General features: G+C 39.3%; 1 protein-coding gene and 1 long non-coding RNA gene across 5 annotated transcripts in view; one reads left to right on the top strand and one right to left on the bottom strand.

Moving 5' to 3' along the window:
* The window catches only part of CNTRL (centriolin), an 87,261-nt gene that overhangs the window by 37,933 nt on the left and 24,561 nt on the right, over positions 1 to 24,767 (top strand). For all 4 annotated transcript variants that reach the window (XM_036432862.2, XM_036432863.2, XM_045579875.1 and 1 more), the window contains 12 exons: positions 2,477 to 2,653; positions 5,173 to 5,307; positions 7,761 to 7,906; positions 8,894 to 9,101; positions 9,601 to 9,780; positions 11,891 to 12,070; positions 12,803 to 12,919; positions 13,204 to 13,348; positions 13,810 to 13,955; positions 15,768 to 15,957; positions 17,452 to 17,765; positions 19,433 to 19,638. In XM_036432862.2, coding sequence (XP_036288755.1) covers positions 2,477 to 2,653; positions 5,173 to 5,307; positions 7,761 to 7,906; positions 8,894 to 9,101; positions 9,601 to 9,780; positions 11,891 to 12,070; positions 12,803 to 12,919; positions 13,204 to 13,348; positions 13,810 to 13,955; positions 15,768 to 15,957; positions 17,452 to 17,765; positions 19,433 to 19,638 — 2,144 coding nt within the window. The remainder of the gene's footprint in view (positions 1 to 2,476; positions 2,654 to 5,172; positions 5,308 to 7,760; positions 7,907 to 8,893; positions 9,102 to 9,600; positions 9,781 to 11,890; positions 12,071 to 12,802; positions 12,920 to 13,203; positions 13,349 to 13,809; positions 13,956 to 15,767; positions 15,958 to 17,451; positions 17,766 to 19,432; positions 19,639 to 24,767) is intronic.
* LOC118716119 lies at positions 1,112 to 9,567 on the bottom strand. The gene is made up of 3 exons (XR_004987060.1): positions 9,555 to 9,567; positions 1,896 to 1,904; positions 1,112 to 1,264 (listed from the first exon to the last, which is right to left on the bottom strand). It is a non-coding gene; the product is annotated as an uncharacterized LOC118716119 (long non-coding RNA).

Below are 24,767 nucleotides of genomic sequence, written 5' to 3' on the forward strand. Positions count from 1 at the left end.
ATAATTTTAACATTAATTTACAGAGAAAACAGACAGTATTATACCCTTTTACCTTATTTGTTGCCATTTATTAGGAGATTTCATGATCTCTTTTTTAGTTGTTTGGCAAACTATCATGCATGAAAACCCAGGTTCCCAAACCTCATCCTCAATAGAACTGGCTCTGGAAATTTGAATATTTTAACATGAAAATTTTCAAGCCTATAAAAATACCAAATTTAGTATTTAACACCATGTACTCACAATTTAGCTTAAGAAATAAAACATTGCAGATGTAGTTGAAACTCTCTGTGTACCCCATACCATAGCTAATAAAGTCCTGAATATGATTATTTTCCTGCATCCCTCTTTATATATTAGAGGCCTGGCATGGGTAGGGTCCCTAGGCCTGGCCACTGATCAGGGCCACTGATCAGGGCCAATTGGGGCCTTCCTGCTGCCACCCAGGGCCTTTCTTCCCTGGCTGCCTGCTGGGTCCTTCCTTTGTTTCATGCTGCCCTCTGATGGTCAGGGCACATCATAGTGAGTGATAGAACTCCAGGTCTCTTGGTTGAACTCCCAAGAGGACACTTTGCATATTAGCCTTTTACATCTATAGATGTATGCATTTAAAGCAATATATAGTATTGTTTGACATCATCCATCCCTTCAGTACACATTTCTTCTTCAAAATAAGAACTTTTGCCCTAACCAGTTTGGCTCAGTGGGTAAGAGTTCGGCCTGCAGACTGAAGGGTCCCAGGTTCAATTCCGGTCAAAGGCATATGCCTTGTTTGTGGGCACATCCCCAGTAGGAGGTGTGCAGGAGGCAACTAATCAATGTTTCTCTCTCATTGGTGTTTCTAACTCTCTGTCCCTCTCCCTTCCTCTCTGTAAAAAAAAAAATCAATAAAATATTTTTTTAAAAAACAGAACTTTTCCCCCCCTATGTCACTCTGATACCATTATTACACGTGGGAAAATTAACAGTAATTCCATAATGTCATCTAGTATTTGAACCATATTCAAATTTTCCCAGTTGTGCCAAGAATATCTTTTTTTTAAATATATATCTTATTGATTTTTTACAGAGAGGAAGGGAGAGGGACAGAGAGTTAGAAACATCAATGAGAGAGAAACATTGATCAGCTGCCTCTTGCACACCCTCCACTGGGGATGTGTCCGCAACCGAGGCACATGCCCTTGATCGGAATCAAACCTGGGACCCTTCAGTCCGCAGGCCGATGCTCTGTCCAGTGATCCAAACCGGTCAAGGCCAAGAATATCTTTTAAAATAGCTTGTGTTTATGGGTATGTGTATCCAGGTGGTAGTCCTATAGAGTGTTCCACATTACAGGATTTGTCTGATTGTTTCTTCATTGTGTATTTAACATGTTTTCTGTGCTCTGTATAAAATAGTGTCTTCTTTTAACTTTATTTCCCCCTGGTTTACTGGAGAGGTTGAGCACCTTTCATTTGTTTATTTACCATTCAGTGTTCCTCTTCACTGAATTCCCTATTCATATGTGTTGCCCATTTTTCTATTGGATTGTTTGTCTTTTTCTTAACAATGTGTAGGAATTCTCTATATATATAGAAACTAATCCTTTGTTGATTATAGATGAAGTCTGCATTTTGAATAGGCAACCCAAATGATTCAGATGTGCTTTTTGGACCATCTGTTGAGAAAGTCTTCTATAGAAGTTCTCGTCGTAGGATTCCCCTGTTTAATCCAAAATAATTTGATCTAATTCTTTAAGATCCAAAATAAGTAGATACAAGCTGTAATGTTTAATTAAAATACAGATGGGCTAAAATGACTCAGAATTGAGGTATGTTGATTAATATGTACTTGTATTGTTAGCTACTACTCATTTAAGTTATTCTGTTATCCTTAATATTTGAGAGTGCTCATACCATTTTGTTCTGATAAGTGAACATACTGTGGTTTAATATAAAGAGTATGGGCTTTAGAGTCAGAGATCTCAGCTCATATTCTGACTATGTCTTTTTTTAGCTACACAACCTCATGCCATCTACTCAGGTGTTCATTCTCCTATCTGGAGATAGAGGAATGGGGGGAAACAACAAAAATAATAATATCTTGTCATACACAGTAATTGTGAAGATAAAATGAAATAATGAATGTGAAAACATTTATTCCAGTGTCTGATAGAAAATAAGTTTTAAATTTTATTGTCCTCTCTTTTTCTTTCTTTTTGTTTTTACTTGTGCAGGCACAATTAAAATATTACACTTTGGGAAACATGTTGGTAGCGTACTAGTTTTTCTGATTACATTTAGTCAGATTATATTTCTGATTACATTTACTTTTCAGCCTGGCCCAGCCCGTGGCTTCATGATATTGCTAATGAACACTTTCTGTGCCAGGCTGGCCAGCATTTGGTTTACTGTGATCAAGTTACTTATAATGATTTGCAGATGCTTAAACAGCTCAGTGATGGTTTTGTAGTTCAACATACCCCGAATCCTTACAGGAACTTGCAGAGCTAGAAAGTGCCCTCCAAGAGCAGCATGAGGTGAATGCATCTCTGCAGCAGACCCAGGGAGATCTCAGTGCCTATGAGGCTGAGCTCGAGGCTCAGCTGAAAGTACGAGATGCTGAAGCCAATCAGCTCAAGGAAGACATGGAAAAACTAACAAGTCTCAGCCAGGTAAGTAAGAGCATAAAACCGTCTAGAAACCAAGTAGCCTGTGGCCTTAACATATCAGTCTTCCTTTAATGTAATGTAAAATTGAGTACTTAATATACCGTATTTTTCGGACCATAAGACGCTCCGGACCATAAGACGCACCAGTTTTTAGAGAAGGGAAATAAAGAAAAAAAGATTCTGAAACAAATAGTATCCTAAAATATTTTATGTGCATTAAAACCCAACATCACAGTCATAAACACATGTAATCAACCCTGTAAAGTAAACAGCAGCATTTAGAACCATTTTAGAGCCGGGCAAGCACACAGAGACCACACAGAGCCGGGCAAGTAAAAAAACTTTTTTTTAAAAGTATATGTGTAGGCTATATTTGGACCATAAGACGCAAGGACTTTTCCCCCCCACTTCTGGGGGGAAAAAAGTGCGTCTTATGGTCCAAAAAATACGGTAATATATGTGGAGTGATGGGAAGAGCACATTTTTGGAGTCAGACATTCCGAGTTCAAATACTCCCCTATGTGAACAAGTATAAATCACTCCATTGTTCTGAGTCTCTGACAAATGCCTCTTCCTCTATAAAATGGCTATGATGAGGATAAGGGAGATAATGGACATGAAAGCACCTAGAAGTTGTTATTCAATAAATTCTAGTCTTTCTCAAAACAGCTTTAAGAGACCTCTTTTAAGTTGATGCTACATTTTATTTTGCAACTTCATATTTTGGTTGAGTGAAATAATCCACTCATTTAAATTATATTTGCAAATTGGACAAATATTTATCCATAAATACTTATTGATTGGCCATTGAGGGTCAGGTGCTATGAATGTTGCAGAGAGCAGCACAGACATGGTCACTGTCCTTGTGAAACTGACAGTCCAGTAGTGAAAGAGGTGTGGGAGAAAGAAAGAGGTAGGGTTTTGTGGCTGGGAGAGGGGTGGTGAGGGAAGACTACTCTCTAGAAATGATGTTTCAGCCAAGCCATGAATAGGGAGTGGGGTGAAAGTGGTAAGGGTAAAAAGGCTAAATGTTATAGGTGTAGAGGCAAAGACAAAGAGCATAATGCATGAAAAAGTGCTGAAAGTATACTTCCAGTATCCCAGGAGCAAGGAGAGGAGTAGGGAAAGAGGGTGAAAGATAAAGGCAGAGAGGCTGGCAGAGGCCAGTTATAGTATAGTATATTCTTTATCTGATTAAAAATACAGATTTATGTAGCACTTAGCCAAATGGGCTGCATCTTCCTCCAGGTTCAGGGACACCCTGACCTTCACTGTCTGCCTGCTAAAAATCTGGGTCAGGATTCTGCTTTGGTTTTCCAATACCTTGTGCTTGATCAGAGCATTTATCATGTGTCTGGTGATCATTTGTTTACATTGTCCATTTCCCCCTTAGACTCAGAGCGCAGTGTGTCTGTTTCTGTGTTCTCAGAAACAGACTGGAACATGAGGGAAAGTTAATATGTTCTTATTCGATGAAAGTGAAATAAAATAAGATAGTTTGAATCCCAGGAATTTATGTGAAATAGCATTTGGCTGATTAGAAAAAGAAGTAAAAATAGGTCTTATTATATTAATTATTTTGTATTCCTTTATCTATCAGATATCAAATGACCACTTACCAACTGTTAGGATTATATTTTTTAAGATTACCAAGTTTTATAAAACTACAGTTGATAACAGCATTGAGGGGAAACTAAAGTGCTATGATCAAAGTGAAGAAAATAGAAGATTGGGGGAAAAAAATTAAAATAACAAAGTCTTGACAAAAATATAAACACTCTGGTCTTTTCACAAATTCATAGTGAAGGATGCATTCCCTTTTTTGGCATTAGGACTGCTAGGATTGATCTTCAAAGCACACAGTGATGGTAGATAGCATAATGGATCTCTCTCTGCTCTACAGGTCTTGATTGATACATTTGTGAAATCACTTGTGAAGCTTGTTGAGTACAGATCCCTGGGCCCCATCCTAGATATTCTGGTCCATCAAGTCTGAGATGAGTCCAGGTTTATGCTTTTTTTTTTTTTTTTTTTTTTAAGAGATAGAGAAAAACATCAGTTTGTTGTTCCATTTATTTATACATTCAACCTTGTGTTGGGAGGACTCTCTAACCAACTGAGCTACCTAGCCAGGGCAAGGCTTATGCATTTTTAACAGGCACACCAAGTGATTTTGATGCAGGTGTTTGAGGACCACAGTTTGAGAAGAATTGGTCTAAGCGGAAGTATAGCAGTAATTGTTGGATCACTCACAGAGCTTTTGGAAGGAGCTGCTGGGCCTCCTATTCCCATGGAGATTCTGAGCTGATTTTGATACTTACTCTCCTTTAAGTATCAATATTTAAGGAGGCATGTGAAAAAAATTACCTTGGATCTGTAATTTGGAAATACAAACTTTAAATTGAGTTGTTACAAAATCATAGCTAGCAAGAGACTACATATATATGTAAATTTTTTTGCCTTTTTAGATAATAAATTATTGCTATTTTGTGTTTTCATATCATTGCTTCTTATGACAATAGTTAGAACAATTAGCCCTTCAAGCAGAACTTCAGAAGGAGAAGCAAGCCCTAAAGGATGCCCTTGGAAAAGCCCAGTTCGTAGAAGAAAAGGACCAAGAAAATAGTGAGCTCCGCAAGCAACTTAAACAGCTGCAGGTACAGACTTGGTTTGAATATATTCTTACATGGGCACTGAAAATGTTGACATTGTTAATCAGCAACTTGACAATCTGCTCTAACATGTAAGCAACTTGAATTTACATATATATATATATAACCAGCAACCAAATGGCGGAATGACCAGAACAACCTGTCGAACAGTTGGTATGATATGCACTGGCCACCTGGGGGCAGAACCTCAACACAGGAGTTGCCCCTGATGGTCATTGTGCTCCGACAGTGAGAGCACTGCTTGGCTGACCAGAGTGAATGGCGCTCAAACAGCAGGCTGATCCCCGCAACCCACGTCCCCAACCAGTGCATGAATCTGTGCACTGGGCCTCTCATTAAAAAGAAAGAAATTCTAAGTGGGACAGTATGTAAGAGAGTCTCTGTTCCCTTGGGAGCCCATTGTTTTAAAATTATTAATGTGCATATCTTTAGTGTTGTTATGTGATGGTGCAAAGAGATGGAGGCAATGTCAGTAGCAAAAAGAATATTGTGTAAACTCATGGGCAAGAGCAATATCTCAAAAACTCGTGGGCGAAAGCAGTATCTTGCATTTCTCCTAGAAGCACATTTGTCATCAGACTAAACTAAAGTTATCGGATTGATTCCATCTTTTTCCACTGAAATATCTATCCAGGAATTTAATTAGAGTGGGCTGCAGTAGAACTTCTTAACCATAAACAGTTTTTACCATCCCTGTCTCAGAAAGAATGCTATTAAAATTGCATCCTTTTCGTATTGGTGGAAGTTTTCTTTGGCCAAATATTTTTATAGCTGTTGTCACAATAATGTGACCAACTGCAGGAGAAACAGGTGGACAGGATTTTCCAGATGATTAAATTCTCTCAAAGAGGATAAATGTCTGAACAAACAAAGTACCTGGGTCAATATTCAGTTTTCAAATCTGTGAGGTCAGGAGCCGCTTGGTTGATGGGAGTGGCAACTGTTACCCTACCCCAGAAGTGAAGGGGCAGAGTTGCTCTGGTTTGGGAAAAGCTTCCAAAAAGTCATGCAGGGAGGTTTGTGACGAATAAGACTAAACTCGTCTAAATTCTCTCTTTTCTCCAACGCCTTGAATATTTTTTCCTCAAAGTTTAAGGAAATTTAAAAACTAGAATTTAATTTTTACTCCTATCAGTTCAACTCCTAAAACAAATAGCATAAAAGATGTACATGTTTTCCATTTCTGTGTGTGTATGTGTTGAGTGTTCATCAGATTATTTTTTTATTTTTATTGTGGAAAATTTCAAATAATCACAAAAAAGAGAACAGTCTTATGACCTTTTATTGACTTAGCTTTAAACAATTCTCAACATTCTGCCATTCTGTTTCAGTTAGTCTTCTTTTTTTTTTTTTCTGGAATATTTAAGGAAAATCTCATGCATCTTCATTGTACTCATAAATACTTCAGTATACATCTATTAAAGAAAAAAGACTAAAGTCTATTCTTCAGGGGCCTTCTCCAAAGTAGAAACTGAAGTCAGCTTTCCAGGATGCTGGCTCATGCTGTGAGACTATCATAGAACTCATTTCTCTAGTTATTTAACTTACCTCCTACAGAGTTCAAGTTAAACTCTCCACACCAGTCTTTATCAGAAATCATTTAGTTGCAGTGAATTGAAACCCACCAACACCACCCCAAGAAAAGAGACTGCTTGCGAAGAACCAGAGCTGCTCTAACAATCTTTCAGAGGCTTCAAGGCCCTCTTATTTGTCTTTTTCTATCTTTTTGGGCATTGCATGTAATCCAGCATGGATTTCAGCCTTGAGCTGGCATATCTTTGTAAGTCCAGCTTTTATGCAGACTTGCTATACTGGATATTGGTTCAGTATCTGGAAAGAATGAGAACTTGTTTTCAGTGGATTGGCTGACCTTGAGACAGATCACTTGTAGCCAGGATTAGACAATAGTATAAATATAGCCACCTCAGGGCATTGGGCAGGGACAGTTTACAGATAAGATGACTCTAAGTAGGACAGGTACTGAAGTTCATTATAATTCTAAATTCTCTATATTTTAGCTCACAGTGTTACACTGAGTTTGAAATAAATTCATCATTCAGGAGGTAGGGGAATACAGTTAATAGTTTTTCATATTCTAAATTATACTGTTTGCATCCCCATGTATCATGTTACATATGGAGGTTTATTTAGATTCAAGTTAGTTTTTGGCAAGAAGACTTTCGTAAGTAGTGATTCATAAGAATTTCTTTTTGCATCACATCAAGAGACATCGTAAGTGCCTGACTGTGTCTTTTGTGACTTTAGATGGATCAGTAGATTTAGATATTGTTAGTCTGAGTGGAAAGGGTTAAAATAATTAGTAAAAGATGTTGAATAAAACTAACGTATGGTAAGTAATACAGGTTCTATATGTTTATGTGGGTATATTTTTAATTTTGTTTTGCTAACTTACCTTCTCATTTTACCTTCCTTCACAGGATGACAATAATCTATTGAAACAGCAACTTAAAGATTTCCAGAATCACCTTAACCATGTAGTTGATGGTTTGATTCATCCAGAAGAAGTGGCAGCTCGTGTGGATGAGCTACGGAGAAAACTGAAATCAGGAGCTGGGGAAATGAGGTAATGGAAAATCAAGACCTTCAAGTATATGGTGGGCCGAGTTGTGAGGGCTAGTGATGAGCTCACCTTTCCCAGTACAGTAAAATGGCTGAGTTCCTTTGTAAGCTTTTTCTTTATCATAGGTCCATAGTTGAGACAAAAGATTGCTTAATTCAAATTGCCTGTCACTGATTTTTTTTACATTTTATTAAATATATTTTATTGATTTTGTACAGAGAGGAAGGGAGAGAGATAGAGAGTTAGAAACATCGATGAGAGTCATCGATCAGCTGCCTCTTGCACACCCCCTACTGGGGATATGCCCGCAACCAAGGTACATGCCCTTGACCGGAATCGAACCCGGGACCTTTCAGTCCCCAAGCCGACGCTCTATCCATTGAGCCAAACCGGTCCCGGCGATTTTTTTTACATTTTAAATATTTTATACTTTTTGCTATTATTTCATTTTAAAAACATAAAGATTTAAAGAGTCATTCCAGAAAATTCATTGCATATGGTTAGGAAATAGAGACACTATGTTCTCCTATTTTAAATAGAGAACAAAATATCAGATGAAACTAAGGCTAATTTAAATATATGAAATGGACATTTATTCTTTGAGCAAACATTGTTAGCCTATGTTTCTAGAGCCACGATCGGCAAACTCATGAGCCACATGCGGCTCTTTGGCCCCTTGAGTGTGGGTGAGTCTATTTTGAAGAAATGGAGATAGAAGAAGTTTGTTTAAAAAATTTGGCTCTCATAAGAAATTTCAGTTGTACTGTTGATATTTGGCTCTGTTGACTAATGAGTTTGCCGACCACTGTTCTAGAGTAACTAAGAGTCATTTAATATAAAACAATGACTTAGGAGATGCTCAGTAAATTGTTATGAATTGACACCAGTCCCATTCCACACTCTTTTTATTCCTGCACTAATGTTTGTACCTGGCATCTAGTATCAAAACAAAATGTCACATTTATACCATCTTTTTTCTTCCCTTACCAGAATCCACAGTCCTTCAGATGTCTTAGGGAAAAGTCTTGCTGATTTGCAGAAACAATTCAGTGAAATTCTTGCATGTTCCCAGTGGGAAAGAGAGGAAGCACAAGTAAGAGAGAGAAAACTCCAAGAAGAAATGGCTCTGCAACAAGAGAAACTGGCAAATGGACAAGAAGAGTTCAGGCAGGCCTGTGAGAGAGCCCTTGAAGCAAGAGTAAGAAAAGGGCAAGAGGCAGCCGGAGGGAAGTGTTTGGCAAATATTTGAAATTTTCAGGAAATTACAATGCTCCCTTTCTCGTGTAAATAAAGTATAAATGTTATTTTCACTTATAACAAGTCAGGCTGGATGTGACTAAAATTCAACCCTGCATATGGCTACTGATGTTAAAATCAGGCTTCTTTGTGAAACTGTGTTTTCCTTGTCCTAGAAGCCTGGGAGATGTTTCTTAACATGCAGGCAAACAATGCCACATGGCTGCAGTAGAGGATGGTGCCAGAATTGATTTTTCTTGATGTAATTATTTTAATGAGACAAGCATTAAAATGGATGCTAGAGAATATTCAAGAGAAAACCATCCCCAGTAACTCTGATTACAAAATTTTGTTAGTATGTTTTTTTAGTAAAATGAAATATAATTCCCTCAAAAGCTTTTATTTTGAGTAAAACATATTTTTGCTTAAAAATTATCTTTGAAACTCCCATTTCCTCACAGATTAATTTGGATAAGAGACAACATGAAGCAAGGATCCAGCAGTTGGAGAATGAAATTCACTATTTGCAAGAAAACTTAAAAAATATGGAGGAAATCCAAGGCCTTACAGATCTCCAACTTCAGGAAGCTGATGAAGAGAAGGAGAGAATTCTGGCCCAACTCCAAGAGTTAGAGAAAAAGGTGGGGAAGACTAGGAAAGTGAGACACATGAGTTCCTGCTGCTTCATCCTGCCCCCAGCAATCAGGCCAGCTGAGAAAGAGTTGTGATCCACAGTAGTCTCTGGCTGCATTGCTTACCACCCCCCCCACCCCCCCGCATGAAACTGACCGAAGAGAAATCTGGATATATGTCATTGAATCAAGGGACTGAGACAATGGTGCCATTATTGATGGAAAGAAATAATTAGAAGGCTATGGAGTGATTTTATAGTTGGTTAGGTGGTAGTTAATTGCTATTGTGATGACTTTATCTCTTTCAAAACCCTTGCCCAATTGGACATATCTGTGGGAAATTACTTCTAAACTCCTCAGCTTTCTTTCTAACACCCTGGCCTCTCTCTGAACTTCTCAATCCTACATAACCATCTCCCATTACCAGATCCCATACCTTGTTCAAATTGTGCCCACCACCTTTGAAATCACAAATTAAAGCATCACTCTTATCTTACCAGCACCCCTATGCTGACATTTTTCAACATTATTGAGAATTTCAGTGCATTAGCCCTGCCGTTTCTGTTTGTTAAGTCTTCTTTATTTTCCTCCTTGTTCACCTTAGGTTCCATAGTCTACCATTGTAGCCATTTTTGCAAATATCCTCAAATCTCTTGCCCTTTTCTCCTGTCTGTCTTCTCTGACAAAACTGTAGCTATTTGCTTTCTTTGGGCTTGAGGATATGCTAAGTATTCCTGGAGGATAAGTTGCCTTTCCAGGCATAGTTATATCACTATAAACTCTTGGTTAATGTGGAAACTTTACCCTTTTCTCCAGTAAGCTTACTGTCCTACGCTCTATTGTTTCATGTCTTCTCACTCCTCACACCTATCGTCTCCCTTCTCCCAGCCTCAGTGAATGACTTGCCTCATACTGAGAACCCATCAGTCCTCCAGTTTTACTGAGCCTGCCTCCAAAATATAATGTATTTGGAATATATGAACTATGTTCTTCTCCAGTGCCACCACCTTCATTCAGCCACCATCTGTCTTCTGAACAACTGCTGTGACCACCTGACAAGTCTCCCACTTCCGCTCATGACCCTGCTCCACAGAGCAGCCAACATGTTCTTTCAGAAATGTGAATTGGCTCTTGTCAGTTCCATCCATGTCTCCCCCATCTCTAGTAGCTCCTGTTGTTCTTATTATAAAGACCAAAATTCTTAAGCCTATGAGGCCCTGCATGATTACCTCTGTTTAGTTCACTCCTTTTCTCAGTATGCTCTTTCCTTCAGCTCATCAAAAATGCCAAGTTCTGCCCTAACTGATCTGGCTCAGTGGATAGAGCGTCGGCCTTCGGACTGAAAGGTCCCAGGTTCGATTCTGGTCAAGGGCATGTACCTTGGTTGTGGGCACATCCTCAGCAGGAGGTGTGCAGGAGACAGCTGATTGATGTTTCTAACTCTCTCCCTCTCCCTTCCTCTCTGTAAAAAACAAACAAACAATAACATTATATATATATATATATATATATATATCTGTGTATTTTAAAAAAAGCCAAGTTCTGTCTTCCCTTCTGGCCTTTGCACCTGCCATTCCCTCCCCTGGACCATGTTCTTTCACTATTCTTCTGGACTGTTGCCATCCCACCAATCTAGGTCTCCCTGCTTTTCTCTCAGACAGTGAGTGCTCTGTTTTGTCCCTTGATAGCATTAATCACTTTTAGTTATTTGTCTTTATTATTTAGGTGTTTAATGACTCTCCTAAGCTCCTTGAGGGCAGTAGCCAAATCTGTTTTCTTTGTCACCGTATGCCTACTGCCTGACTCAGTGATTCAAAGCGGGTGGTCCATCGCTTGGTGATAGTGCCAAGAAATGTTTTTCCAATCAGTGAATAAATTTATAATCACTAAGATTCTCAACTAAGAAGACTGATTTCATTCTAAGTTTTCTTACAGTTTTGAGATGATTTTATTTATTCATTAACTTAGTAAATATTTATGGAACACCTACTATGTACCAGGTATTGTTCTAGGCATGGGGTGTGTAGCAGTGAATAGTGTCCCTGCCTTAATATTAATTATATATTAGCTCTTGTTATCAAATGATTCATATGTTTAATTAATATTTCTTTTATTTTAGAAGAAACTTGAAGATGCCAAATCTCAGGAGCAGTTTCTTAGTTTAGATAAAGAATTAAAGAAACTAAAAAAAGCAGTGGCTGCCTCTGATAAGCTAGCCACAGCTGAGCTCACCCTTGCTAAAGACCAGCTTAAGTCGCTTCATGGAACTGTTATGAAAATTAATCAGGAGCGAGCAGAGGTGAGTTCACATGTACAGAACAAGTTTCCACCAGTGCTGCCGTTGTCAAAAAACATAACTTGTATTACTGATATTCTTACAGACTTTGGCTATTTATAAAACCACTCTAAAGTTGGATGTTTCCTTTCAGACCTGCAGATTGTATTTCTCCTCTCACAGCCCTGCCATGGGTCCTACACTCTATTGAGTCGTGAAAGGAACCATCAAATGAAACATACCATCCCTACCTCAAAGTGTAGGGATCTGCTTAGGGAGATAGCTGTCTTTGCAGACTCAAGTAAAGGTCTTAAAGGACCACCATGTAATCCTCCTGAATCTCAATCTTTTTATCTTGTGTAATCATATGATTAATATGTTACCTCATAGGGCTGTTATAACTCCTGACTAAGATAATGCTGACATAGTCTTTATAGAATGCAAATGCTAATGATTAAGACAGTAGATCATAGGAGAGAATCTAATGATGAGAGTCCATAGAGACACCAGTCATGGAAGACTGTAGAACAGTGAAGGGAAAATTGAGCCCTGCTCACTTCTGATGCAGAACCCTACTCCACCCATAAAGGGGTGGAACAGCCTGCCAGGTAATGGAAATGGCAGAGGACAAAGTGGGACTTGGCATCACATGTACAATACATGGGATAGGCAGGCAATCTTGTTAAATCAGAGAAAGAAGAAAAGAAAACAACCTATGAGAGCTGGGGTACCTTACTCATACCTCTGTCCCAATAGGAGTTGCAGGAAACAGAGAGGTTCAGCAGAAAGGCCATGCAAGCAGCCAGGGATCTGACTCGAGCAGAAGCAGAGATCGAACTCCTACAGAACCTTCTCAGGGGTAAAGAGGAGCAGGTCAGTGCTGGTACTTTGGGACTTCCTCCTGATTGGGACATTGTCAGTTCCTAACAAATTGATCACTGGGGGGACATCACAAATGATTTTGAATTGCAGTCACTAATCAGTCAGTGCTTTATTTTCTGTGTGCCAAGGACAGTGTAGTTTAACGATAAGGAGTGAGGCAGTTTTCTCATTAGTAAAGTGTAAGTAAAAATTCTAGAATTACAGTCAGTGGCAAGAATAAGTACATATGTAAAAGAATACTCACTGGGAACTTTGTGTGTCTGATTTCTCAATAGTTTCGTATTGAGATGGAGAAAGCAGATGTAGATACCGCAGGAGCAGATCCACAGGTGCTGGAAATGGAGAAGCTGAATGAGACCATGGAGAGGCAAAGGACAGAGATTGCAAGGCTGCGGAACTTACTAGACCTCACTGGGGCTGGTAAAGTATTGGCCTTTGTGGTAGTGGTACTGTTGTTCTAAAATCAAAACGTTTTTGTTTTTGACCTTTAGAAAATTTATTTAAATGTTACAGATCAGTTCTATGGTTGATTTACCAGCTATGATAATTAGCTTAATAAATAAAAGCAGAGAATTTAAAAAAAATTATGTAAGTATAGTATATTAAAGGATTTGATCACAAAGAGATAAGAGATTTATTTTTGTATTTTCAAAATAAATAATGTTTACTAATCTGTTTATTTTCTTTCTCTGGCTTACTTTATAAGTGAACAACAGAAGGCTATGTCTGTGCTCTTTAAATGTTAGTTAGCTAGGCAGGCAGAAAGTCAGCTTTGAGGAATTGATAAAAGTCATTGACTCTCATCAAATCACTTGTATTTTGAAAGAGGAAGGAAGTAGATGGTTTCATAGCCAACTTTATATAATGGCTTTCCTTTACAGATAAAGGAAACTTTGAAAACATTTTGGAAGAAATTGCTGACCTTCGACGTGAAGTTTCTAATCAGAATGATTGCATCAGCAGCATGGCAGATCCTTTCAAAAGACGAGGCTATTGGTACTTTATGCAGCCACCATCATCATCAAAAGTAGGAAGTCTGTGGTGCTGGGAGTATATACTGAATTTTCTTGAAGAAAGTGTGACAGTGTTCTTTTCCCCAAACTGTGAACATGGTTCAAGAACACATATCTAGGCTATGCCATGCAAATGAGGTTCTTAAGTGTTTTCCATATTTGAGATGAAAATAGGGGCTTCCCAAGGAATGTGGCAGTTGACCATTCATGCTTAGGTGGTATAGTGTGTGTTCCCTGGATAGGAATCCTATAAGGGTATAAGATGACTTGAGCCCAGAGGGCCTGATAAAACATGGGGATAGAATTGTGCAGATACTCAGACAGAAAAATAGGCATCTGGATTTCATTTCATTTCATTCTAACATTCATTCAGTGGTTACTGAAATCTAATGCCAGGCAATATGGGGACCATGATGAATAATATAGCCTCTGCTCTCAAAGAGCTCATGGGCTGGCAGGGAAGGCAGGCACACCAATGTAATTACAAAGCAGTGACATGCCTGTGATAGTAGACTTGACCTGTGTACTCTGGTTGCAGAGAGGTGTGAAGGATTCACTTTGTGGGGAGTTCAGGAAGGAAGGCTTCACAGGCAGGGTGGTGAAGTCAACACTTAGCAACCATTAAGGAACTGGCTTTTGTGGAAGTAACCTGTGGAGCTGAAGGGTTGGATGGGAACAATGAAAGGTGAAGCTGGGAGAGTAGATTGGGGTCATGCTTTTTAAAAAGGGTTTTAAAAAGCCCTTGCACTTAATTATGTAGGCCTTGGGAAACTGTGATGTGGTAATATGATCAGAGCTATAGTTTAGGACAAATAATTGGGCTGAATATGGAGGCTAGACCTGTAGTGGCTGAACTCTGTGTGAGGCTGTTTGAACACATTCAGGTGAAGGATAGAGACCAGAGCTAGAGCAGTGGGACAAATCAGAAGAGATGGCATTGAATGATGTTCAGGAGACAAAATGCTCAGGGCTTGAGACCTGAATGTGGTGTGGAGAGTGAGGAGAGGACTGTAAGGAGCACTCCTCGAAAGCAGAGGGGCTGGGTGACATCTTGCCAGATTTAGCTGACAAGCATCAGTCAGAGAAGCAGTGTGACATGCTAGGATCCTAGGGCTGTATAGACTTACTCAGCGCCCCAAAGAGCAGAATCTGAGATTCTTCACTCAGAAAACTAAAGGAAGCCAACATCCTTGGCACGACCAGGGCTGGTAGTGGAAGCAGTGGGAGTGAGGATTTGGAGGATAGACCATCTCCTTAGAAAAACAGCAGCACTTTAAAGCCATGCCAAGCTCCTTAGGTCAGCAGGAGGCTAATATCCCCAGATTCCCTTGAAAGTTGACTGGTGTTCTTTGCTTCAGTTGCTGGGCAATCAAGGACAAGGCATAAGAAGAGAAACCACTAGGAAAGATAAGTCCTGGAATAGTAAGGCAGACACCCAGGCATTTTACCTGACCATGTAATCACATCTCACTTCTATTTGTGAAAAGTGAGAATTGTGATACATGAAAAAATAGTTTTGTTGCTACATCTCAGTTTTGCTCTAGATTTTATTTCTCAAAATCGGCCTTTTCATTTGTAGCTATAGGCCGAGTGCACGAATTTATGCATGAGTGGCGGGGTGGAAGGGACTGCTTGAGGCAGGGCCAGCTGGAGGGAGAGGCTGCAGGTGGTTGGACAGCTGTCCCCCGTCAACCCCTCTCCACACCACCACCAACACCCCCAACCCCCATCAAACTCCCAGTCAAACTCCCAGTCGAGGAGACAATTTGCATATTAGCTTTTTGTTATATTGGATAGATAGTGTGCTCTACTGTCATTTGTTTTAGGTTTCCAGCCACAGTTCCCAGGCCACCAAGGACTCTGGTGTTGGCCTAAAGTATGCAGCCTCAACTCCTATTAGAAAACCACATCCTGGGCGGTCAGACAGGAAGGAAGGCAGTGGACCTCCACCTGCCTCAGGATACTGGGTTTATTCTCCCATCAGGAGTGGGTTACATAAATCGTTTTCAAATAGAGGTAAGTTAGGTCACTCAAGGTAGATGTATTTCTCTTGCCTGTTTAATAAAGTTTTATTGGTTCCCTGAAATCCGTAAGACACAATCCAAGGTCCTTAGCTTGCTCTGCAAGGGCCTCTGTGACTTGGTCTTGGCTAGTGACCTCTTGTCTTTTTATTTCATCTCCCATCACTCTCCCACACATCAGCCATATCCAGCTGCCTAAGATCCATCATGCCATGTTCTCAGACCTCCATGTTTAAGCCCTCTGTTGGAATGTCCTTTTTCTTCCTTCCTGTTTAACACCTATTTCTACTTATCCAGGTCCTCAAACACCACTCCTTTTATGGAGCCTTCTTAGACCATGTCTCACCCAGGCAAATTGAGCCGTTTCTTTGCCTGTGCTCCTGGAGTGTGGCAGCTTACATCCTCGAATCATGGCATTAATATGCTTGACTAAAATAAAGTTTTAGAAGTCTATTTTCTAAAGCTTTGTGGGAATGAGTCAGACTTGGGGTAAATCTTGGGTCTCTCACTAAGTAGCTGTATGACCGTTGGCAAATTATTTAACTACTCTGAAACTATAAATCTTTAAAGTGGAAGTACCACCTTCTGAGAATTTGTTCATTCAGGACCTGTTTATTAAGTGCCTGCTGTGTGCTACGTTCTCTGTCATCAGTGATAAACATAGTTCCTGCTTGTAGGGGAAGTAAGTAAGTAAATCAACACCTTAGAGTAGGGGTGTCGAACTCAATCAGAGAAGGGGCCAAAATCTAAAATCCAGCCTAAATCTCGGGCCGAATGGTTTACTGAACAGTCATAAACTGTCATTGTGATGGAAACGCAGCAGAGTGCAGTGATGACAGCGCGGTGCGGGCCACATTGCAAGGCCTGGCAGAACGGATTTGGCCCGTGGGCCTTGTGTTTGACACATGTGCCTTAGAGAGTGCTGTGCATTGTAATGGTGGCAAATGCTGAGAGCTGTGGGATTTCATAGCATATCTCCTTTTACATTGAGTGAAGCAGGCACCCAAATGGTTGCTGAATAAATGAATGAACAAATGAATACAAGGGGGAAAAAAACACACACAACACAAACCAATAGATAGGCATAAGAAAAATTCAGGTATCAGCATTGAAAATAATTTGAATCCCTATTTTGATCTGCTTTTCAAAATTGCTTTTACCTTTTTTATAGAATTCTAAGGTTTCTGGTATCTGGCCTAAATGCTGCTGTTTTCTGCTAAATTTTTTACCTATAAGCCATGGGGGTAAAACACTCTTCTTTTTTTTTTTAATGTAAATTCTTTATTGTTTAAATTATTACATAAGTCTCCTTTTCCCCCCCCCTTGACCTCTCCCTGGTCCCCTACTTCCCTCCTCATCATGTGCCCTTCACCCTCTCCCATCCCCACCTCCACCCCCATGTGTGTCCATTGGTTTTGCTCATATGCATGCATACAGTTCCTTTGGTTGATCTCTTACCCCCTCACCTCTTCTGTTTATTTCTTTCAAGATGCTGACAGTAGAGGAGACAGCCCAGAAGAGAGTGAGCTGGATGACCAGGAGGACCACCCATTTGTGCCTCCTCCTGGATACATGATATACACTGTGTTTCCTGATGGCTCTCCTGTGCCCCAGGGCATGGCCCTGTATGCACCACCTCCTTCCTTGCCCAACAATAGCCATCCTCTCACGCCTGGCACTGTTGTTTATGGCCCACCTCCTTCTGGGGTTCCCATCGTTTATGGACCTCCACCCCCCAACTTCTCCATCCCCCTCATCCCTATGGGCATGCTGCATTGCAACGTCCCAGAACACCGTAACTTAGTAAGTGCAAAGACATAATACCCCCTATTCATACTGTTTCCATGGGAGACTGAATAAGGTTACTTAATAAATTGGCCTACTTATGAGTGGATTATATCCCCAAAATATGTTTATAAGGCTGTTTAGAACTGAGCAACCATTCTCTTATTAAAATGCTGGACAGGATTTAGGGTACCAGAACAGTCTACAAACCAGATTTATATAATAAAATAGTACAGAAAGTAATAATTTTTAGAAAGCTTATATGTTTTTCTAATGATGAGAACTATATTAATGTGTATGTGTAAGTATTTTCATATATGAGTGCCTGTACTTAAACATATATGTGTTTATGTGTGTACACCCATACACATGTGTGTGTTTGCATACACACACGGATGAGTTACACACAGTAAAGTTTTGATGAGGATTATTTCTGGGTGGTGAGGTTTATTGATTATTATTTCTTTTCTTGTACACAGAATTTTGTATATATTTGTCCCCATTAATGTTGCAAGCATTTCCCCACGGTTTTACAAATGCTTCTAAATAGTATGATTGTATAACATTTATTTGTAAATACTATGGTGTGCTTTACTATGTGTAAATTTTTACTATATTTCATGTTCTTTTCTTAGTTTAGATTCCAAACAATGATTATTTCCTAATCACTAGCTTACCTTATAACTTTATGGTTCTAAAAAATTAAAATTTATTTTACAAGCTCCTCCTCCAAACTCGACACCTGGAGCGCTTTATTTTTCCTTTTCTTAGCAGATTGAGAAGAAGGGAAGGTAAAGGACTAGGACACTTGGGTGTCAGCCACCATCCCATTTTAATAGGTCGGACTAGTTTCAGAGGGACTGTGTGCATTAATATGGTTAAAAATGATAATAATTCACATTGCAGTTTGTCTTGCAGTTTTTCAATGCACATTGAGTTTATAGCAATTCTAGTGGTTCAGTGTTTGATAATCTCTTAAGTTGGTTCTTTTATCCCCCAGTAGTAGTACCCAGCTGTTTCTATAATTTCCCAGGTGCACGTTATTTTTGTTAAAGAATAGTTTGTTGATTTTTTAGAGGAAGAGGAAGGGAAAGAGAGAAACATCGATAGGCTGCCTCCTGCATGCCCCGTAGCAGTACAGAGCTGCAGCCCCGGCCTGTGCCCTGACCTGGAATGAACCAGCAGCCTTTCAGTGCGTGGGAAGACGCCCAACTCACTGAGCCACACCAGTGCACTTTTACACCCCTTATGATGTGTACATGTTATTTCCTCAGCTCAGGTCTTTCCCATATCATTTGTTTTTCAAAACCCAGGCAAAACACCTCTTCCTCTGGTCAGCCTGCTCATAAAGCTTCTCTCCCATGTGCCCAGAGGAGGGAGAAGCCTGTATCTCTTCTGCTAGGTGCTGAACCCTGGAGGCAGAGGTGACCACAAGAAGTACTTGGTGAATGTTTATCAATCATAGTTAGACTGATAGAAAAGTATAAAGTTTTATTAATCCACTCATTTCATCTATGACTTGTGAAAAAATTGTTTTGATCTTTTCTTCATATACTGTAGCTTTAAAAACTACCACCATTTTCAGATCAGACATGCCACTTTAACCATAGTTAATTTCAGCTTTTGGGCAGGAAAGAGGGAGAACATCATGTGACGTTTCAATATTGCATTTTTTCTTTGTTCAGGAGAGTGAAGTTTCTAGATTGGAAGACATAATGCAGCATTTAAAATCAAATAAATGGGAACAGAGGATGAGAGTATCCAAGCAGCAGTCTGAGAAAGAATTGGAAGAACTGCATCATAATATTGATGGTCTTTTGCAAGAGAAGAAAGACTTAGAGCATGAAGTAAAAGAATTACATAGAACCATCCAGAAACATCAACAGCGAAAGTAATTAGCCGTTTTATTTTTATAATTCAGATGATTATAATATTTGTTCATTAAGATAACCTGAATCAGTGTTGTCTGATAGAACTTCCTATGATCTTGAAAATGTTCTAGATTTGTATTGTCCAAAGCAGTAGTCACAAAGCCACATGTGGCAATGGAGTATTTGAAATGTGGCTAATGGAACTGAGGAACAGAATTTAAATTAATTTAATATCCACATGGTGATTACCATATTGCACAGTGTAAACTTCAAGTCTTTTAGCCAATAATCCAAGTCCCTCTTGGAAAATGGCACAACCATTCCCCCGCCCCCGTTACCCTGTCAGGCGTTGTCAACATCTTCCTTTCCCTCACTCCTCCAGCATTCAGCTAGTCTCCAAGTCCTACTGATTCTACTCAAAAGAGCTCTGAATCTGGATCCCTTCTTTGATCTCTATTGCACTGGTCTTTAATCCTAGGTCATTGCATTAGCTTCCACACTGGCTTTCTACATCTTAGTGTCTTTTTTTCCTTCTACCTGTTGACTTGGTTACATATCTCACTGTACCACTCATCTGTATGACTCTCGGTCCCATCAGAATGTACCCCACCCACCAAGATCTGAATCCTGCCTGCCTTTTTTATCCTGCTGTCCCACACACTGTTTGTTCTGGCTCTACTTACTTTGCTGTGGTTTCCCTAAGCACCACATTTCCTTCTGCCTCCCCCCTGTTCCACATACTGTCCTTTGTCTGAAATGGCTTCATTACTCGAACCCTGCCTAACTCCTACCTGTCTTCCAAGACAAAGGGCAAGGATTCCCTTTTACACAAAGTCTTTCTCATCTTGGGCTCTCACAGTTTGTGGTGGCAGCCTTGGGCATAGTACTGTTCACACCATGTTTTAAAGAGGAGGATGGTAGTTGGGCCTCCTTTTCTGTGCCGCAGCACCTGGCGTAGGGTCTGTGAATGAATGCAGTATCTGTGGATGGGTCACTTATGTAGAAGCTCCTCTTCTGCAGTAGGCCATGGATTATGACAATTCTTCAGTTTTTGTCATTTAAGCCAGACTGGCCCACGGCTGCCACCTTGGGTTGAGGGGAGTCCTGTGAAGGACACAGAGTTGAGTGAGATGTGGTCTCTGAATTCTTTTTTTTTTTTTTTTTTTTTTAATATTTTTTTTAATTTATTTATTTATTTTTTTTACATATTTTAATGATTTTTTTTGCCCCCTCCCTCCCTCCCCCATATCCCCTCCCTCCCCATAGTTTTATGTCCATTGGTTGTACTTATATGCATGTATACAAGTCCTTCGGTTGATCTATTATCTCCCCCAGATCCTCCTCCCCTCCCCGCTGTAATTTGACAATCTGCTTGTTGCTTTACTGTCTCTATATCTATCTTTTGGTTCATCAGTTTATAATGCTCTTTATTATCCACAAATGAGTGAGGTCATGTGGTGTTTCTCTATCATTGATTGGCTTATTTCACTCAGCATGATGTTCTCCAATTCCATCCAGGTTGCTGCAAATGATGAGAATTCCTTCTTCTTTATGGCAGCATAGTATTCCATTGTGTAGATGTACCATAGTTTTTGGATCCAATCATCTGCTGACGGGCACCTAGGCTGTTTCCAAATTCTGGCTATTGTAGATTGTGCTGCTATGAACATAGGGGTGCATATATCCTTTCTGATTGGTGTTTCTAGTTTCTTGGGATATATTCCTAGGAGTGGGATTACTGGGTCAAATGGGAGTTCCATTTTCAGTTTTTTGAGGAAACTCCACACTGTTCTCCACAGTGGTTGCACCAGTCTGCATTCCCACCAGCAGTGCACGAGGATTCCTTTTTCTCCGCAACCTCGCCAACACTTGTCGTTTGTCGATTTGTTGATGTTGGCCATTCTGACAGGTGTGAGATGGTACCGCATTGTTGTTTTGATTTGCATCTCTCGTATAATTAGTGACTTTGAGCATGTTTTCATGTGCCTTTTGGCCTTCCTTCTGTCTTCTTTTGAAAATATTCTATTTAGGTCCCTTGCCCATTTCTTAATTGGATCATTCATCTTCCTTTTATTTAGTTGTATCAGCTGTCTGTAGATGTTAGAGATTAAACCTTTATCAGTGGTGTTATTTGCAAATATGTTCTCCCACACCGTGGGCTTTCTTGTTGTTTTGTTGATGGTTTCTTTTGCTGTAAAAAAGCTTTTTATTTTGATGTAGTCCCATTTGTTTATTTTCTCTTTAGCTTCCATTGCCCTAGGGGCAGTATCAGTGAAGAAGTTCTTTTGGCATACGTCTGAGATTTTGCTGCCTGAGGATGCTTCTAGTATTTTTATGGTTTCCCGTCTGATGTTTAAGTCCTGTATCCATTTTGAGTTTATTTTTGTGTATGGTGTAAGTTGGTGATCTAGTTTCATTCTTTTGCATGTGTCTACCCAATTTTCCCAACACCATTTATTGAAGAAACTGTCTTGACTCCATTGTATATTCTTTCCTCCTTTGTCAAATATTAATTGAGCATATTGATTTGGGTTGATATCTGGGTTCTCAATTCTATTCCATTGATCTATATGTCTGTTCTTGTGCCAGTACCAGGCTGTTTTGAGAACAGTGGCTTTGTAATACAGTTTGAAGTCCGGTATTGAGATCCCTCCTACTTTACCCTTCTTTCTCAGGATTGCTGTGGCTATTCGGGGTCTTTTATTGTTCCAAATGAACTGTTGGAGAGTTCTTTCTAGGTCAGTGAAATATGCCCTTGGTATTTTAATGGGGAGTGCATTGAACCTATAGATTGCTTTAGGAAGTATGGACATTTTGATGATGTTGATTCTACCAATCCATGAACATGGTATGTTCTTCCATCTCCTTACATCATCCTCTATCTCTTTTTTCAATGTCGTGTAATTTTCTGCATATAGATCCTTTACTTCCTTAGTTAAATTTATTCCTAGGTATCTTAATTTTTTTGGTGCGATGGTAAATGGAATTGCTTTTTTAGTCTCTGTTTCTGTAGTTTCACTGTTGGTGTATAGAAATGCCATGGATTTCTTGGCGTTAATTTTGTATCCTGCTACATTGCCAAATTCATTTATTAAGTCAATTAGTTTCTTAATGGAGTCTTTTGGGTTCTTTATGTACAATATCATGTCATCTGCAAATAAGGATAACTTTACTTCTTCTTTTCCAATTTGGATGCCTTTTATTTCGTCCTCTTGTCTAATTGCAATGGCTAGTACTTCCAGTACTATGTCAAACAGGAGTGGCGAAAGTGGGCATCCCTGTCTTGTTCCTGTTCTTAGAGGGAATGGTTTTAGTTTTTGCCCATTGAGTATAATGTTGGCTGTGGGTTTATCATATATAGCTTTTATTATGTTGAGGTATGATCCTTGTACTCCCACTTTGTTAAGAGTTTTTATCAGGAAAGGGTGTTGGATTTTATCGAATGCTTTTTCTGCATCAATTGATATGACTATATGATTTTTATCTTTCAATTTGTTTATGTGATGTATCACGTTTATTGATTTGCGGATATTGTACCATCCTTGCATTCCTGGAATAAATCCTACTTGGTCATGGTGTATGATCTTTGTGATGCTCTGCTGGAGCCGATTTGCTAGGATTTTGTTGAGGATTTTGGCATCTATGTTCATGAGGGATATTGGCCTGTAATTCTCTTTCATTGAGTTGTCTTTATCTGGTTTTGGTATTAGGGTGATGCTGGCTTCATAGAAGGAGTTTGGAAGTGTTCCTTCCTCTTGAATTTTTTGGAAAAGTCTGAGGAGGATAGGTTTTAGTTCTTCCTTGAATGTTTGGTAAAACTCTCCTGTGAAGCCATCTGGCCCTGGGCTTTTGTTTGCTGGAAGCTTTCTGATGACTGTTTCAATTTCTTCCCAAGTCACTGGTCTATTGAGATTTTTAGATTCTTCCTGATCGAGTTTTGGAAGTTTGTATTTTTCTAGGAATATGTCCATTTCCTCCAGGTTGTTCAGTTTGTTGGAATAGAGTTGTTCGTAGTATTTTGTAACAATCCGTTGTATTTCGTTGGGGTCTGTTGTTATTTCACCTCTTTCATTTCTGATTTTGTTTACTTGGGTCCTCTCTCTTTGTTTCTTAGTTAGCCTGGCTAGAGGTTCATCTATCTTGTTTATTCTTTCAAAGAACCAGCTCTTGGTTTTGTTGATCTTATGTATTGTTTTTTTTTTTTTTTTGTCGTTTATCTGTGCTCTGATTTTTGTTATTTCCTTCCTTCTGCTTACACTGGGCTTTTCTTGTTGCTCCTTTTCTAACTCTTTGAGTTGTAGAGTTAGATCATCTGTTACCCCTTTTTCTAGTTTTTTGCAATAGGCTTGTAAGGATATGAACTTCCCTCTCAAGACTGCTTTTGCTGTGTCCCATAGATTTTGGATTGTTGTGTTTTCATTGTCATTTGTTTCCAGGATGTTTTTAATTTCTTCCTTGATTTCTCTGGTAACCCAGTCCTTGTTTAATAGCGTGCTGTTTAGTCTCCATGTGTTTGATTTCTTTGGATTATTTTTATTGTAGTTAATTTCCAGTTTTATGCCATTATGGTCTGAGAAGATACTTGATATGATTTCTATCTTCTTGAATTTGAAGAGACTTTGCCTATGACCCAAAATGTGGTCTATCTTTGAGAATGTCCCATGTGCACTTGAGAAGAATGTATATTCTGTGGCTTTGGGGTGGAGTGTTCTGAAGATGTCAATTAATTCCATCTGGTCTAGTGAGTCACTTAGGATCGATATTTCTTTGCTGTTTTTTTGTTTAGATGATTTGTCGAAGGGTGACAGTGGGGTATTAAAATCTCCTACTATGATTGTATTGCTATTAATCTCTCTCTTAATGTCCTCCAGCAGTTTTTTTATGTATTTGGTTGCTCCTGTATTGGGTGCATATATATTTACCAGGGTTATTTCTTCTTGTTGGATTGTTCCCTTTAGTATTATGAAATGGCCTTCATTATCTCTTATTATGTCCTTCACTCTGAGATCTAATTTGTCAGATATAAGTATTGCTACCCCAGCTTTTTTTTCATTTCCATTTGCCTGGAAAACTTTTTTCCATCCCTTCACCCTCAGTCTGTGTGCATCTTTTTTTCTGAGGTGGGTTTCTTGTAGACAACAGATGTATG

This window comes from Pipistrellus kuhlii, unplaced genomic scaffold, assembly GCF_014108245.1.
Source record: "Pipistrellus kuhlii isolate mPipKuh1 unplaced genomic scaffold, mPipKuh1.p scaffold_m20_p_12, whole genome shotgun sequence".
In the NCBI taxonomy this organism is placed as follows: Eukaryota; Metazoa; Chordata; class Mammalia; order Chiroptera; family Vespertilionidae; genus Pipistrellus; species Pipistrellus kuhlii.